The sequence below is a fragment of the Hipposideros armiger genome, unplaced genomic scaffold (assembly GCF_001890085.2).
Source record: "Hipposideros armiger isolate ML-2016 unplaced genomic scaffold, ASM189008v1 scaffold_916, whole genome shotgun sequence".
Classification (NCBI taxonomy): domain Eukaryota; kingdom Metazoa; phylum Chordata; class Mammalia; order Chiroptera; family Hipposideridae; genus Hipposideros; species Hipposideros armiger.
The window spans coordinates 392,836-411,391 of record NW_017732266.1 but is presented as its reverse complement, the minus strand read 5'-3'; the positions used below and the strand labels follow the sequence as shown (position 1 = coordinate 411,391).

General features: G+C 32.8%; 1 protein-coding gene across 1 annotated transcript in view; it reads right to left on the bottom strand.

The window, feature by feature from the left end:
* FSTL5 (follistatin like 5) overlaps window positions 1-18,556 on the bottom strand; it is a 427,469-nt gene that overhangs the window by 104,154 nt on the left and 304,759 nt on the right. Inside the window, exon 7 of the mRNA XM_019630458.1 lies at window positions 15,543-15,677. Within this exon, the coding sequence (XP_019486003.1) occupies window positions 15,543-15,677 (135 nt within the window). The remainder of the gene's footprint in view (window positions 1-15,542; window positions 15,678-18,556) is intronic.

Below are 18,556 nucleotides of genomic sequence, written 5' to 3'. Positions count from 1 at the left end.
TTAGAGAGAGCGAAAGATAAAGATAAAGATAAAGATATATATATATATATATATATATATATATATATATTTCCTAGTTGGAACTCAAGATAATCATACCTAAAGAAATTAAATTAATAGAAATGTTGCCAAAAATAAACATTGTATAAAAGTATATCCCAACCCATCTTTAGGGTTAACAGAGGTTTCTCCTTAACATTTGAGAGAACAAAATAATTAGAGAAACAGAAGACTACTTGGGTATTAATTAGCATATGTGCAAGTGAAATATACAGATGAAAATTTTAGATCTTTTGCTACCCACCATAATTTTTAAAAGGCTATTATCATTAACAATTCCTGCTTATTTGTCTCATATTCTGAATTCTTCACTATTTAATATATGTTTAAACATATATGTATATATTTACATTTCATCAAATGTTAACATAAATATAATTATATTTAAATATAGTATAAAATAAAAGATATCTGATCTTTGAAGGAAATTGACTACTTTCAAATGTTACTTATCATTAAGATGAACAAAAATTGTTAGAGAAATATTTTGTGAGGTAAATTACAAATTATAATTACAAACTTTAAATGCATTAAATATCTTAATATTTAAGGCATTCTGAGTAAACAGTTTATAATTCAGTGAAATGCTTATCTTTAAAGGTATTACAAACAGACCAATAGCAGGGTGATAAAAGACATCAAACAACTAAACAAGGGGCCATAAACTTAGCATCTGAAATTTCTAGTAGCGACAAGAACCAAAATAGTGGACTTTTTAATGTGTCTGAGGAAATGGTCATGTAGAAAATGACACAATGTCTCATAAAACACTCTGATTATAAGTTAACAGAGGTTAACTCCTTAGAACATATTCCTAAAAAAAATTGCATGAACTATAACAGACAAATTAGATAGTATGAGGATTTTATGAGCATTCAATGAGCACACACACACACACACACACACACACACAATTTATATACACATGTTTATATACATATGTACACAAATAGTTTTGAAAACAAAATCATTTTTGCTAAACATACAGAGACATATATCTTCAGAAATAAGAACTTTATATCATGACTCAAATATCAAGCAACTTGCAGCAATAATATGGTCTACATACCTTGTTTTTTAATGAAGAGGAAGAGCATAATGCTTGTGTGTACACAGTGTTGAGGAACACATACTTAATATGTCCCTTCAGGCATTTTTTGTCAAATATTAAAAATATCAGCAGGTCAATGACAAGTTCTTCAGTACATTCAAATTTGTCTCTTATAATGCTTCAAGCATTTACAATGTGTTGATTAAAGTGAATTCCATATTGCTTTTGATTGTTTTTAGACACAAATAAGCACCATATATGGCACTCTGTTACAAAAATATAAAACCCGACATTCTCAGTCTGCAAAACCCCTATCCTATAACAATAATGTCACATGTAGTTGGGTTAAAGAGGTGACTGGAATTAGAACCAAAATTTTCTTCCCCAAAGTACTTTAAATATATCTTAGCTCTTGTACAGTTTGACGATAAACAACCCAGCTATCTATGTTACACAGTAAGAATTTTGATATCAAACTAATAACTTTCATAAAAGAATTTTGGCTTAATCACAAAAGAATGTGTGATCTTAAGTTAGAAAGTACCTTGATGTTCCCAAGAAGATGAGTTACCTGTACACTGCATGTCCAATTTGTTCAGAGTCATCATGTTCAATAGGACTATTTTGCACTGGCCAATTCAAATTTTGCATGAGGTCTCTCTTACTGTTTTTTCCTAGGTTACTTTTCCTTCTCCTTGACTTAATTCTGAAAGTACTACTTACTCAAAAAATTTAAAAAAAAATTAAAAAGTTAGTTGTTTTCCTTGTCTTCGTAGAGAGGGGATGGCAGATTCTGTCTAAAATGATGCCGTAAACTCTAGATGTTTCGTTCTCAACTCTACATGATATTCTTGTCTATTGCTAGGCCATTCCCTACAATTACTGGTTGATATGCTTCTAGCTATTAGACTTTACCTACCTGTTTTTAAAATGTCATTTATATAAATAAGTCATGATGTTTTCAATATCATGCATTAAGAATCAGATCAAGAGTATATCTACAGAGAAAGAAAAATATAATGAAACCAGAAAAAATGTCTCAGGTCATCCACAATTTTTTTTTCCTACTTTTCTCCAATAGCTAACATGCTTCTTACATTGCTCCATTTAAAAAATCCCTGGTCATAATACTACCTGCTTTTAAACCTCTAATCTTTCAAGGAGCCTAAACTCTTCTCTGTTGAGACATTGTCATTGCCGCTTTTAAATGTCTGCAAATGAATTTGGGGACCCACAATTCTTCCTCATCATGTTAGAAAGGACCATTAAAGCAGGGAAAAGTGACATCGACTTTTAAGACTGGGTGAAGAAAGCAAAAAGGTGCCCCACCACTACAAATTAAGGTTAGGAATTTGGAGTTACTTCCCATATCATTTGAACACACATTGTCTTCTTTATTTGAAACGTTATTGCTACGGCTAGGAGCTGAATCAGTACTTCAGATTATTACAGTGGAGAAACAAACGCTGGGGCATCACAAGAGGAATAAACTGCTTTGGTCTCCTCTAGGCCCCTTCTCTCCACCACTTTCCCGTTCCCACCCGGATGCGACAGCGATTCTGTATTAACAAGAGAGAACAATGCCAGCGGCTCTTCCCTCCATTGTCAACACTGAACAAAAGGGCAGAACAAATATCAGGCAGCCGTGATCCTCGAGCAGCTGCAGTTAAGGGCACAGAGAAAAAGTGAATGAGGTCAAAGATGCTCAGCAGAGGAATGACAGGGAGAGCACAGAAACTAGGCCAAGTAGCAGCGGTGTATCCAGCCGTGGCTATGGGAGGGATGAAGGCCAATGCGAGCGCACTTCAGCGGAAGCCTTCTGCTATCACAGTGACTCCACACACACGGAACCTTTAATTATCGCTCACTCTTGAAAATGAAACATCTGAACCTCAAACTGTTTGGCTGCTAAATATAAATGTAAACTATCTACTGTGCTGACTCTTTCTTGATGAGTCCCATATCTAGCATATGATATTTCTATCACTTTTGCCCATTTTTAACCATTGGCATCATGTTCTCCGCTGTTCATTTTTTTGAATCCTAAAGCTAATAATCACTGACCTAGAATAATAATAATGGTAACCAGGCAAACACTTATTGAGCTCTCATTATGTGCTAGATACTGTGCCAAGTATTTCAGCGCATTAGATCCATTAAAATTTCATTTCTACAGATGTCTCTAATTGAATTAATTTTTATAATAGCTTAAATCTAAAAAAAAGCAAAATAAAGCAAGCATGTGTTGAAAATATCAGCAGCTTATAAAATACTCTGGAGTAAAAGGATAGTGTTCTAAAAACAAATTGTTGAGCAGAACATTCACTTGTTTAAGGATCACACAGAATGTTTGCAGATTGGGCTCTGTAGCCAGGATTGTGGATCTGGCCAGCACTGTACCAATTGTATGTGTACCTGCATCAACAAAAAGGCTGCTGAGGGGGCCACAAAAGCATGACACTGACAGTAGGTTATCTTCTATCTGCTACTATATTTATTATTATAAATAGAAGATATGGTTTTCTTCATGCAAGTTTAAATAGGCTGATGAACCAAATAATACAATCTTTCGGGAAATGCCATTATGTCAAATAAGTATTCAGAGCTGGATAAAGGAAGATAATCAAACCTCATACTGAGTGCTCACCTAATTGTTTTCCAGCAGCATGCTGTAATGACTTTCCACAATACACATTCCATTTTAAGATTAAATGGTAAACATACAAGACTGTGTGGGGTATTTGAATTTGGTTAATGCTACCCAGGTAAGAATAAAAAAATTTTAAAAACCCCTCAAATATCTACTAGATGCTTACAATAAAATCCAGTCAAAAAACGCTTTTCGTGATATCTCTAGAATAAACGCTAAAAAATAAATATGTAGACATTTTACCTTTGCAGAAATATAGCATGTAAATCGCTCCTAATTTGACTTTTTGTATTTACACAGTTCAAAGCCTCCCTTAATCTGGTTCTACTCAACAAGTCATTCTCACTGTGTATTGCAAATGCCCAGCAAATATTTCTATGATCATATATTACACAAAGTTAATGAAACCCACCACCAAGGACTTCATAAGTCTTCCCTTTAAGTCTCTAGCTATGGAAGTATCACTACATCTCCCAAATATAATCTCAAATGTCATCACCTGAATAAAGACTATGCAGCCTGGTTGGAATTTGATGTTTTTGTGTCTGCAATGTTATCGCACTTGGCTATTGTGTATGTCTATTACAGCAATTGTTTTATTCTACCATATATTATGGTTGTCCTTTCAGAACTAAACTGAACTATAGGCTTTCTGAAAGGACAGAGTTGTCTTATTCAGTGCCAGCCATATGCCAGCAACATGGTTTGTGTTTGTTCTTTCCTCAATAAATATTTAATAGGTAAAACCACAAATGAACAAGCCTATTGTTCCCAGTAGATTTTTTTGTTCTCCTTGCAGTGAAAACACTCATTCACTTTATAAATGTTGTGAAGTCCTTTTTCTAATAGACAATTAAGAAACAAATAGATAAGTTTGGAGGAACACTGAAACGGTGTTCAGGCACTTGGGAAGGTAACTAGCTTCACACACATTTAAATTACATAAATCCAATTACAGTCATTGTAAAAAGTATTTAAATTAAGTTAGCTTGGATGCAATAGAAATATGGAAGTAATTAAAAGGCAAATTAAAAAGTAATTATAAAGTATAGTGGAATATTAAGTACACGGATGGTTCTTCCAAAATAATTTCTGAATGTATGGCAGGTCAGTGTGGCTCTGCTAGATGCGATTGCTGGCTTCCAGGGCACATGCAAAATCAACTCCAGTCACTAATGCCAAAGGGCTTTACAAAGGTGGGAAACTCACACTTCTACTAGTAATGTGTAATGATTCCTATTTTTCTAAATTTTATCAAGTCTTGGTATTACACAGCTTTTTAAATTTGGGTATTCTAGTGGATGTGAAATGGTATTTCTATGTGCTTATAAGGTGTGTTTTTCCTTGAAAACTAATGATAAGTCAACCTCACATTGAATGTCATTAGGGATTAACATCTTTTCATACTATATATTGGCACTTCATTTCCCCTTGTCTCTGAAAGATCTCTTTAAAACTATGGGCTAGTTTTCTTTTGAATAGTTTCACTTACATCTATCTGTCTATCATATATCTATTATCTATCATCTATCATCTATGATGCTAAGTTTTGTCAGTTTTTTGTATTGGCAATATCTTGAGGGCAAATATTTACAATTAGAACTTCTTAATTTTAATGTAATCATACTGTTTTCTCTGATGTTTACTTTGCCTTTCAGACATAACCCTAAAATTGCATTGCAATATTTACCTTAGAATAATCATTAATAGTGCAATATTAGTTGTAATATACAAACATATACATATGTATGTCTTGAATATTATCATGATTAAATTAGAAAACACTTTTTACTATCTGTTTTTTGAATCCCAGCTGTATCTAGAAAACACATTTTGACTTTCTATTAGCACGTGTTTGAGAAATATTTTACTAATAATTAAAAACAGATGTATTTTATTCACTAATAATTTACTAACTATTAAGATTTCATTATTGCCAGTATGTCTCCAAAAGTTTTATACCAGAGTTTAGTATAAAGATATATATTAGAAAAATAGTAGCTAAATTTAAGGGAAAGATTTTTAAATTGGCATACAATTTTACTGAATAAAATAGAAAAATGTGCCTTTTAAGAAATTCCATATTTAATAACATTTCATATGTAATGTTACATTTCACATAAAACACAAATATGGAAATGTGCACAAAGTTGGAAGATAAAGCAAACAAGGAAGCAGAACAATAATCAATCTGTCTGACTTACTTTTTCTGGCATGTTCATCTCATAATCAGCTCTATCAATATTCAGATTTCTGGGCAACAGAGGACAATATGACACACAGATATATAATCTGGGTTCTTTGCACACAGTTGATAAAAATGTGTGACATAAATTAGACTTCACAAGACTTTAAGAAGGCACCTCACTTCAGCCCTTCACCCCAGAGCCTGAGCATTTGAAGGACACGTTTGTTTTATTAACTCTTCACACATTTCAACTATTCTTCTGACTGAATTTTTATAGCAGAGGACTCTAAGAAAATCATGGAGTGATGACAGTTCTAGCTTCTTTTTTAATCTAAGTGCACAGTTATTTTGAAAAGAATTCACCAAGGCCTCTAGAATCATGGAATCTTGAGGTGAATTCTCACATTTTCTTCTGAAATATTTGTATGTAGATTACCTAAAAGCTTCACAGAGATTTTATACTCAACATTGTCATTGTCTATAAACTTACTGAGTCTGCATGCCTGAAGTAATATAAATAAACTGTCATCATCACTTGTCTAATTTTATCATAAAATAAATTAGGCAAATTGTCCTTGTGCAATATGAGATGAGATATTAATATGCCCTTGAAGGTGAATAATGCCTTGGAGACAAAATGTAGGCAACGAATCAAAATAAGAAAACTTTGAGTCTTATTTTTGTTTTGTAGGCAATAGCAATGCCTAATTGCTGATGATTGTCATAAACTGGTAAATTTGATGAAGTCAGATCACATAGGATCTTGTTAGATGACAAGTCTCTACTATTGTGCAAAAATGGCAACCTGTTAGAAACAGATCTATGTAATGACACTAAAAAGGTGATATAAAAATATTTTAAAATGTAGTTTTTGGATGAGGAAATCAAGAGGCAGATAATTTCAGACTGTTCTGGGTCAAGAGATGAGAAGATTTATGGAACAAATTACTTCACAGGATGTGACAATGCCATTGGCCAAACTGAGAACATGAATATTACAATTTTGATAAATAATGAAAGCTCATAAAATAATAAATGCTTATCAAGCATGGTTAACCTTGACATGAGTCTAATTATCCTAAGTGCATTTTATTTCAAAATAAGCTTACTAACATGTAAATGTCTATGACAAGTATTAAATAAATAGGTTTTTTTGGCTTTTCAAAAGAAACATGACTTGTTGACTCTGATTTAATATGTTTTTAGTATGCTCCTCTATTGAATATTATTCAGTGAAAGCTAAATAAAAATTAACCGTATTATTTATTGATTGATTCATTTCATTTTTCCTCAAATATCCGTTGTTATTTGGTTCTTTTTTATTTTAGTACTTAATGCATAATTATCAGAATTAAAATCTCACCCTGACTATGATGTCTGCATCTTATCTTTAATTAGATATTTTCCTTATTCCTAAATATTCTACCTATCTCACATTGGCTGAATATAAAAATTATTATTAACTAATAACTGCTGCATTTGGCTTCATCTATACCTGTTTATAGACTATGCTATTTATCTATTTATATTATCTTCCTAGCCTCTTAAATATTAATAAGACCCTATATAGATGATATCATTAAACCTATATAACTACTCTTTTGAAGTAGGTATTTTCTCCATTTTTAAAAAATAGGAAGTGAATAGAGCCTAGAGAGGTTAATTAATTTTTCTATATTAATTAATTTGACTATGTATTGTGAATTATACTCATTGCATTTTTATAATTATTAATTTGTATGAGCATTACATAATTTTATTCAAGCAATCTTATAGTGTTTAACACATTTAAATTATTCTTTTAAAGACTTAGAATTAACTGTAATTCCTAATAGTCAAACAATATTAATTTATTGAAGTTAATCCTAACCTAAGGATTGCTGCCATAGCCCAATATTTCCAGATGTAATGCTGCCTGAGAAAATGATAAAAAGAAAAGTTGCGTATACTACTATAATATATTCAGACATCATATTCCAATATTTGCAAAAAGCTCGATTAATCATATTCTTTACTAAAATCCTAGCAAGGTGTGATATAATCTGTGCTCAGTGCTTAATGCAGCCAGTAACTTAAAAGCTTCCAACAGCAGCCTATATGCACACCACTTTTTATTTACCTTAATCCTGAAGATGAATTACCATCTGGGAATTGACCCTCACCCTTGGAAATGGAAATGTATCAAGTGCTTATGTTATGTGCAGGACATTTTCAAATAAATACCATTTACTTCCACCCAAAACCCCTCACATAATTTACATCATCTTCTCCTACTCCCTGTTATAAGCACCACGCAATCCCTTATGGCCCATTTCTACTCTTCTTTACATTTAAATCCTCCCTGTGTAGCACTCCGTTAAATCTCAGTTATCAAACCCTATCTCTAATGTAACTGTGGGAGTATATTATTTTGAAGTACTTTTTTGTAGTTCAATTTATCACATGAGAAAACTTCCAGCGAGGTTTGTTGACAAAGTTGGGCACTGTAACTCAAGGTTTCCCAATTCAAAGGTTAGGATACAAGCAAAACATAAGCTCCTTAGCCATATGATGCTTTACATGAACTGTCACTCAACAGTATCAATTTACTGGGAAATGTCGTGTAAGAAAAAAATGTGATTGATACTACCATGACTGCTCTATTATGTAGAAAATTGCTGGATGATTACTGTGAAGCTGTAGCTAAACAAAGTAAGTCTGTGTTGTGTCAGTTAGCCCAAAAGCTGTAAATCTTTCCACATTTTTATTGCTATCTAGCTGGAATCCAATACCTCTCTTCTCTGCATCTTTCAAAAAGAAAACAAAAGAAAAGCACAGTATGCAATCATATTAAAAAATATAATAGGAATGTAAATTTTGCAATGTGAAGGAAAAATACAGTATAGCTTTTGCCTTGACTTTGTGACAAAAGTGGACTCTGTTAAAAATATTTCATATTTGAATATGTAACACGGGTGCCCATATACACTCATACCTCTCTATATCCATCTATCATCTATCTGTCTCTGAATCTATATCAATCTCTATATCAATCTATACATAGCATTAATTTTAGAAACTGATTTTTAATAATTTATCATCCAGCCTTTTTAAAATTATTTTTGTCAATGTTTCTAGCAAGGGATACATAATTATTTTCAGCAAATATGCACAGCAGAGGAAGAGCTACTTTATGTCTAGCAATATGGTGAGTGCTTTGTAATATATGAACAGAAATACCTTAGTGAATTAAGGTTTGTTTCATAATACAGATAAGTAAATTAAAGCTCAAGAGGTTATGTGATAGCTCAGAGAAGTTATGTAATAGACTGTTATGTAGTAGAATAATTCTATTTTCCTTTTTTAATTAAATTTATTAGGGTGACATTTGTTAATAAAATTATATAGGTTTCAAATGTATAATTCTATAATACATCATCTATATATTGCATTGTGTGTTCACCACCCAGTCAGATCTCCTTCTGTCACCATATATTTGATCCCCTTTACCCTCTTTAAAGCCCCTCCACCCTTACCCTCTGGCAACCACTAAACTGTTTTCTGTGTCTATCAGTTTTTGTTTGTTTGTTTGTTTGTCTTATTCATTTGTTGTTTTCTGTTCCATATATGAGTGAAAGCATATGGTTCTCGCCTTTTTCTGTCTGACTTATTTCACTTAGCATAATAATCTCAAGATCCATCCATGTTGTCTGTTGCAAATGGCAGTATTTCATCTTTTCTTATGGCTGAGTAATATTCCATTGTATACGAGTGTACCACATCTTCTTTATCCATTCATCTATAAGTCATTATTGATGGGTCTCTGACTGTCTTCTTTGGTTTTTCTGAAAATATCTGTTCAAATATAATTGTGCCTTGTATAACTAATATTGGTCTTTGTCCATGGAGTTACTAGAAGAAACTCCAGAGCAGCCCTTAAGATGTGGATTATAAAAGGCTGTAGTTTTCCCTAATGTAACCACCTGATTTTGGTTTTGTTTTTGTTATATGGAACTCTGACAGTTTATTGAATACTAGGAAACATCCCAAGGGAAACTGTCTTCTACCATATAGACACCTTACATTTTTAGTTTATTTTCTTCTGTAGCTATTAATATTCTACTGTTGGTTTACTTATTTAGCATTATGCTGATTTTAATTATGTGCATAAATTTCTAAAAATGAGCACTTTAACATCAACCTCTATATATACACTATTTTCTTAATAACCATTATAGCAAATCTGTGGGAAAAAATTTGAAAATTGAAGGCATTTATTTAAATGAGAGATAAACTTGCTACTTGAAAGACACTGTATTTGCTGCCTATAAAAGGGTAGACTATAATCATAAACCCATAATGCTTGAGATTTCTGGGTTACAATTAAAATCTTAGTTTCACTGTCAAGACCAAAGTCATGAAGCTTTTAACTTATGTTTTCTTATAGGAGTTTTATAGTTCTGGGTCTTATGTTTAAGGCTTTCATCCATTTTGAGTTGATTTTTGTGTATGATGTAAGATAGTGATCCAATTTCATGTTTTAACGTGTGGAAATTCAGTTTCCCAGCATCATTTCTTTAAAAAGGTTTTATTTTTTCCAACATATATTCTGTCACCCTTGTCAAAAACCAGTTGCCTGTATATTTGTGGATTTATTTCTGGGTTTTTATTCTGTTTCATTGGTCCATATATAGGCCTTTGTGACAGTACCATGCTGTTTTAATTGCTATAGCTTTGCAATATATTTTGAAATCAAGAAGTTTGTTCTTTTTTCTCAAGATAACTTTGGGTCTTTTATTATTGCATGAAGTTTAGGACTATTTTTCTATTTACATAGAAAATAGCCTTTGGGATTTTGTTGGGTATAACATTGACCCATAAATCATCTTGGGTGGTATGGGGTCTTAACAATATCAAGTCTTCTAATCCATGAGCACAGAAAATCTTTCCATTTATTTATGTCTTCAATTTCTTTCACCAATGTATTACAGTTTTCAGTGTACAAGTCTTTCAACCACTTGGTTAAGCTTATTGCCAAATATTTTATTATCTCTGGTGCTACTGTAAGTGGGATTGCCTTCTTAATTTATTCTCAGATATTTAATTATTAATGTATAGAAACAAAACTGATTTTTATATGTTGATTTTTCATACTACAAATTTACTGAATGCTTATTAATTCTAAATGTTTTTTTTTTTGTGTGTGTGTATTTGTGTAGCCTTTAGGGCAGCAGTCCTCAACCTTTCACAGACTATCGGAAAACACATATTTTCGATGGTCTTAGGAACTGAGACACCACTCCTCTATCCGTCTCCAGGCCCACATGCAGATACGTCCACATACGAGTACCCAGCAACTCCTGTGAAAGGGTCGTTTGACCCCCAAAGGGGTCGTGACCCACAGGTTGAGAACCGCTGCTTTAGGGTATTCTATATAAAGATCATGTCATCTGCAAACAGAAAATTTTACTTCTTTTCTGATTTGATGCCTTTTATTTCTATATCTTGCCTAATTGCTGTGACTAGGACATCCAGTACTAGTTAAATATAAATGGTTAGAGTGGCCATCCTTGTCCTATTCATGATTTAAGAGGAAAATATTTCAGTTTCTTTACCACTGAGTATAATGTTAACTGTGGGCTTGTCATGTATGGCCTTTATTATATTGAGGTACATTTCCTCCATGCCAAATTTGTTGAGTGTCTTTATCATAAAAGAGTGTCATCATAAGCACCTGAAAGGGTGTGTCAAATGCTTGATCTGCATCTATGGGATGATCAACTGATTTTTATCCTTCAGTCTACTGAAGTGCAAATCACATTTATTGATCTGCATATGTTGAACCATCCTTGCATCTGTTGGATAAATTTCACATAATTATGGTGTACGATACTTTTAATCATACTGCTGTTGCACGCAGTTTGCTAATATTTTGTTGAGGGATTTTTGCATCTCTATTCAACAGGGATATTAGCCTATAATTTTCTCAAAAGTACAGGCAACAAAAACAAAAAAGACAAGTTGGACTATATCAAACTAAAAAGCTCCCATACAAAAGAAACAATAAACCAAGTGAAATAGCAATCTACAGAATGGCATAAAACATTTTTAAATCCATATATCTATTAAGCACTAAATTTCCAAAACATACAAGGAACTCCTATAACTCATTAGAAAATAAATGAAATAACCCAATTTAAAAAATGGGCAAAATGTGAACAGATGTGTCTCCAAAGAAGACATACAAATGGCCAATAGATATGTAAAAATGTGTTCTGCATCACTAATCATCAGTGATGCAAATCAAAACCACAGTGAGATACCATATCATATCTGTTAGGATGGTATTATTAAAATAACAAAAGATAAAATCTTTGATGAGTTTGTAGAGATGCTGGACACTTTGTACCCTATTGGTAGGAATGTAAAATGGTGCAGCACTATGTAAAACATTATGGAAGTTCCTCAAAAATTTTTAAAATAGAACTAGCATATATTCCAGCAACCCACTTCTGGGTATTTATTAAAAAAAATGAAATTAGGATCAAAGAGATACCTGCACTCACGCATTCATTGCAGTATCAATCATAATAGTCAAGATATGAAAATAAACCCAATTATCTATTGATAAATGAATGGATAAAGAAAATACCATGTATGCATATAATGGAATATTATTCAGCCTTAAAAAGAAGGAACTCCTATCACTTGTGACAACATAAATGGACCTGGCAAATTGCATGCTAATTGAAGCAAGCCAGTCACAGAAGGAAAAATACTGTATAACTGCATTTATATAAGGTATCTAAAGAGTCAAACTCATGGAAGCAGAAAATAGAATTGTGGTTGTCAGGGATGGGAGGAGGGAGAAATAGTTCAATGAGCATAAAGTTAGTTATACAAGATGAATAAATTGTGGCGATCTGTGTAACTTAGTGCCTATAGTTAACAATATGGTTTTGTGGACTTAAAATTTATTAAGAGGGTAGAACTTACAGTGTATACTTACCAAAATCAAGTAATTAATAAATTACATCAAATCCATTAGTTTTCACTCTTTATTCTTAAAAACATTATGTAACTTAAAAATATAAGTAGCACCTATAAATATTGTATGCTCAGACTAAGGAAAAAAACTCTCTAAATCTTTCACTTGTATTGTTTCTTATAAGATGACTTTAAAAGTTCTGTATAGATGTAGTAAGGCCTGCAGTGTTACATCTTATAAAAATTTTACTTCTGATTTTCACAGCATGCTGATAACATATAATCTCAAAAATTTATTTAAAATGTATTATTTTACCTCTAAGAGTTTAAAGTGAAAAGCAAAATAAAGTGAAAACATGATTTCAGAAACTGTTTATAATTCAGCGTTCATATGACTAAATTTATGAATAAAATTATATTAAATGTTCCTTTAAAATTGTATGCAAATACACATACTAGTAGATAGTGACTTACTGATTAATGGAAATATGGCCAGGTGTTTTAATTTTGTAAATATATTGAAAATATATTGAAAAAAATGACTGACATTAACAGAAAATCAGAATAGAGTTGTAATTAAAATCCGACTCACAAACATCATAATAAAAGAGAAAGAAAACTAAAGTATTCCATTACTGGTCACCTAAAATTAATTTTTAACACGAAGTGAATTGCAAATTGGTATTTAGAAGAAATACAGAGTAAAGAAATTATTTTGCAACTTATCCAAGTCATTAAATCCAGCTATCTTTTCTCTTTTCTCACCTTAAGAATTTTCTTTTTTAAATATTTGCTTGTAATGATGGTTTTCCTAGCCAGACCAAATATAGAAAAAGATAAATTGATAGTCAGGACTGGGGTAGAATTCTCTTTCTTCATTGGATCCACTCATATCCACATGCACGCATAGATTTAAAGAAGAATAAGAAGATTCCTGGGACAATATTTTACCCTACTTTAAAAAAAAGAACAGAATAAATGAGTAAACAAAACAGAAATGGACTCAGAGATATAGGGGGAAAAATGAATGGTTATTATATGGGAAGGGGGAAAAGATGAAGAGATTAGAAGTACAAATTAGTAGTCACAATATAGTCACAGGGATATGAAATACAGTATGGGAAATATAATCAATAATGTTGTAAAGATTATGTAGGGTGCCAGAGGGGCACTGAACTAACCGGGGGGATCACTTCTTAGACGGTGTAGATGTGTGACTACTATGCTATACATCTGAAGCTTAAGTAGAATAATATTGAATGTCAATTACAATTTACACACACACACACACACACACACACGACGTAAAGTACAACATAGGAAATATAGTCAATGCTTTTGTAACAGTTATATACGATGTCAGAGGGGTAGTAGATTGGGAGGTGGTTATCACTTTGTGAGGGGTGTAAAAGTCTAGTATGTTGCTGTGTATATCTGAGATTTATTTTTTTTCATGAAAAAACAAAAACAAAAACAAAACCTGGGTTCAGAAAAATGAGCATGCCAAATTAGAGGACTTTCAAAATTTCAGGGCCCTGCAAAAACTTAGATTAACAGAAGGTGTAAACAGCTGTTACAAATTAGACTGAGAAGCTTGAACTGTAACAGGTCTATTTATACATGAATTTTTTTCAATAAATATTATAAATGTATTGTCTCTTCTTTTTTATTGTATTAGTAGCATTTTAGTTCTTCTAGCTTACTTTATTGAAAAACCTGCAGTTATAATACATATCACATACAAAATATGTGTCAATTGACTGTTATCAGTAAGGCTTCTGGTCAACAGTATGCTATTAATAGTTAACTTTTGAGGGAGTCAAAAGTTATATGTGGATTTTCAAATGGCGGGGGTAGCACCCCTAACCCCTATGTTGTTCAAGGGTCAACTGTACATCTAAATCCAATTCCAAAACAAACAATTCAACTATAACCAAAAATCCATCTTTAGTATCCCCACCCCATCCACATTCCTTTCACCAAGTAATAATTTTAAACAAAGGACAGTATATTTTTCTTATTACTTCATGACCCAACCAGGAGACATGTACAGCGATGACAAAGGATTTCTAGCACTAAACAAAGAACTGCCCATGTGGTTTTGGTGGCAGGGTAGTGAGTATCTCATGGCAGCAGTAACCACAGTTCCTGCTGCAGAGATATGGTGCTCTGTAGCTATTGTGCCACCAACTGCAATATCAACTAACAAAAAAAGGAAGATGTTAAATCATTAAACCTATAGCATAAACCTTGGTTACACTTTGAGACTTTAAATTCTCCAAATCATTTGGGAGTGAGGTTTTGTAAGGGATTTAAATTCTTGTATGAGCAAACAGGAAGACGGGACCCAAAACACTTTATGTACACTTGCCAAAGAAACAAAATCATTATAGCGTTGTTATTAAAAATTTCACAAGTTTACTTTTTAATCCTTAAATTTACTTTTGATAGTTCAAGATTCCTATCTTTCTTATGTATGAAACTTTACTTAATGTATTTTTCATCTGAGACTTTTCTGGTGCATTTGGTTTTTGAAAAAGGCTTAATTGTGGAGTTGAGTACGACGTTGTTTGTGTGTATACATGCGTGCACGTGCGTCTTTGTGTGTGTTTGTGTTCAATACATACGGGTCTTTCTAGCAGAGTCTTCCACAAAAAGAGAAGAGATGTCTTCATCCACCCCTGCTTCATTCTTTGCGATACAAGTGTATGCTCCTGTATCTTCATAGCGCACATTGCTTATATGAACCTCACTGCCATTTGCTGAAAACAGAAGGCAAATGCAACTTGTAAACTACAATTTCAGTTTTGGTACAGTGCTTTCCGATTACACAGTCAAACAGTTCTCTTAGCTTGTCCTAATTAAACTATTTTCCTTCCTACTTCCATGGCTTGGAGGCATGCCAAATTGTTCCAAAAGCATTCAAGTGTTTCATAAACTGTGCTGTCATTCTATTACAGAGAGCCCAATACTCTATATCAAATGCACACATTTTATATTGTATTCATTTCCTATTTCCTACATTGCATAAGAAGTACTTCATATTAATAACTGTATTTTCGTTTCTATATTTGTTTTTACTATTCAGAATCTACTTTGTCCTAAGCTTTCACAAAAGTTTTAACTAATACCAACATTGTTAATTTACAGAATACATATAAAAAGACATTTTTATATGAAAAGAAATTGAGTGAGCTACACCATGCCAATACGTTTGCTGCTTATCAAGTATGTTATTTAATCCATGCTATATATTTGGAATTAATAGGTAAGGGGAAAAGAAATATAATAGCACATAATTTGTCTGCAAGATTGTCACTCTTGTGCCATATAACATAAACAGTATTATAATATGGAAAGTGATATAGTTAATGTGTAGCCAAAGGGTTAAGGAAATGATTAATCCAACTTTTAAATCTTGCTAAAATAATATTTTAAACTAATCCCTGAATAATGAGTTGTATTCCTCAATGTGCAAACCAGAATATAATTACTTACTGTGTGTTGGCAATATATGAGGTGTTTTCACATGTATTATTCCTTCATTATCCCAAATACTATTTAATTTTTAGATAACAAATCTGAGGTCCTCCTCTCCCTGCCCCTCCTCTTCTCTCCCTTCTCTTGCCTTTCCTTTTTTTCCTCCTCCTTCCCCTCCCCTCCCCTCCCTTCCCCTCCCTCCTCTCCTTTTTTTCTGTATGTGTCATAAAAACACCCTGTACCATGTGCAGTAGAAAGGAACATAACTATTTGTGACAGGGTATAAAATAATCGTGTGGTTCTTTGCGAAAAGAAGGTAGAAACCATTGGGAAATGGTTTTGAATGCCATCCCCAGGAGCCAGTGGCTCTCAAGGGATGTGAATGGGGTACGGAGAGGCACTGAGTATTTGGGATGAGATAATCATTCCATTCACTGAACCTGTTTCTCAAATTATAAACACTATTATGCACCTCTATTCCCCCCATTCCTTGTTGATAATCAATACTCCAAAACAGAGGTTGGCGATGTTTTGGTTTTGCTTTTGTTCTTGATTCTGCTGTGAATAGCCAGATAGTAAATATTTTAGGCTTTGTGGGCCATAAGTTCTCTATGGTTACTACTCACCTCTGCTATAACAGCATGGACACAGCCGTAGAAAATATTTTAAAAAATAAGTGTGGCCGTGTTCTAAAAACAAGTAAAAATTTGTTGTTTTTATAAAACTAGCCGGCTTTCCAAATTTGGCCTGTGAGCCTTAGTTTGCAGCTTCCTGCTCTAAAAGATAGGGAGTGAACCAAATAGTTAAGCTGGTATTAGCTTCTCATTTTAGGTGAAATATGGGCCTCTCCAAAGAGCACAATTTTCTTTCAAAACCCACACATTTAACTTAAATTCCCTAGACATTTTTGAAACATCAAGTTATTCCTTCTTCAAATTCTATTTTCTCCATATTCTTATATGCTCTTCTAACCTACATACCCCACTGTCTTTACCTCTTTCCTTATACAATCTAGCATTTCCAGATGTTTACTACTCTGTTGCCAGAACTACCGATGCCTTCACCCATTTGTCATCCTGACCCATATGCCTTACTAACCTCCCAAACCAGAACAAGCTGACATATCTCTGCACCTGGTATCCCTGCACCTAAGTTTTTGGAGTAAATCATGACACTATTATATTAACAAATTTACAAATGTGCACAGTCATAGTTTGCTGTTTGTGGGATGTTCAATGCTACTTGATATTCATTTCACTTGACTGTTACAGGTAGATGCCTTTCATATTCTCCTCCACTATTTTTTCAAATATTTACTCTTTTTTTGATATTTCCCATTATAATGCTAACTTTAAATTATGAAGTACATGGAAGTGATTAGAAAGTAAACCCAAATAATTTCACAGTATATACATGTATCAAATCATCATGTTATATACCTTAAACTTACACAATGTTATATATCAATGCTATTCCAATAAAAGATGGAAACCAAACCAAAAAAAATATGTTATGTTAACCCCCAAATTTCTGTTTCCATCTACATCTTCAACTTTATGTACTTATCAACCAAAACTGCCTCTGTTTCTTTTCAAGGCAAATCCTCCCTCTTTTCTTATTGATTTCTCCAACTTTTTGCTCATCTTTCTCTTTACCAATATTCCTTCAAACTGATCAATTGTCCAAGAAAGAAATATCTTCATTAGTCCCTTTACAACAGCATATACTTTCTTCCCTTCAAAATCTGGAATGACATTTTTATACCTCTTATCTACTTTTCATTCCTAAACCCACTGAAGACTGATTGCTACTGTTTTCTCAGTGTCACAAAGACAAACTAACCACTTAACCCATGAGCACTTGTAAATGACCTTCTCTGACTTGCCTGCATCTGACATTATTGAATGTTTTGCTATCTTTAGCTTTATCTTCTTTTCTTATGTAGTATTGCCTTGTTCTCCTGCCTCTTTTACTCTCCTTGTAGTATTTATCTTGATTTGCCTGCCAATAAAGTATTTTTGCTTTTCCAGGATTTTACTTTCTCTCATCAGCATATTATCCCATCCGTTGCTGTAGTTATTCAGTTAGTGCCTAGACTTGGACCTCACATAGAAATGTTAAAAAAACAAGCATCTGATGGATAATTGGATTCTTAAATAAC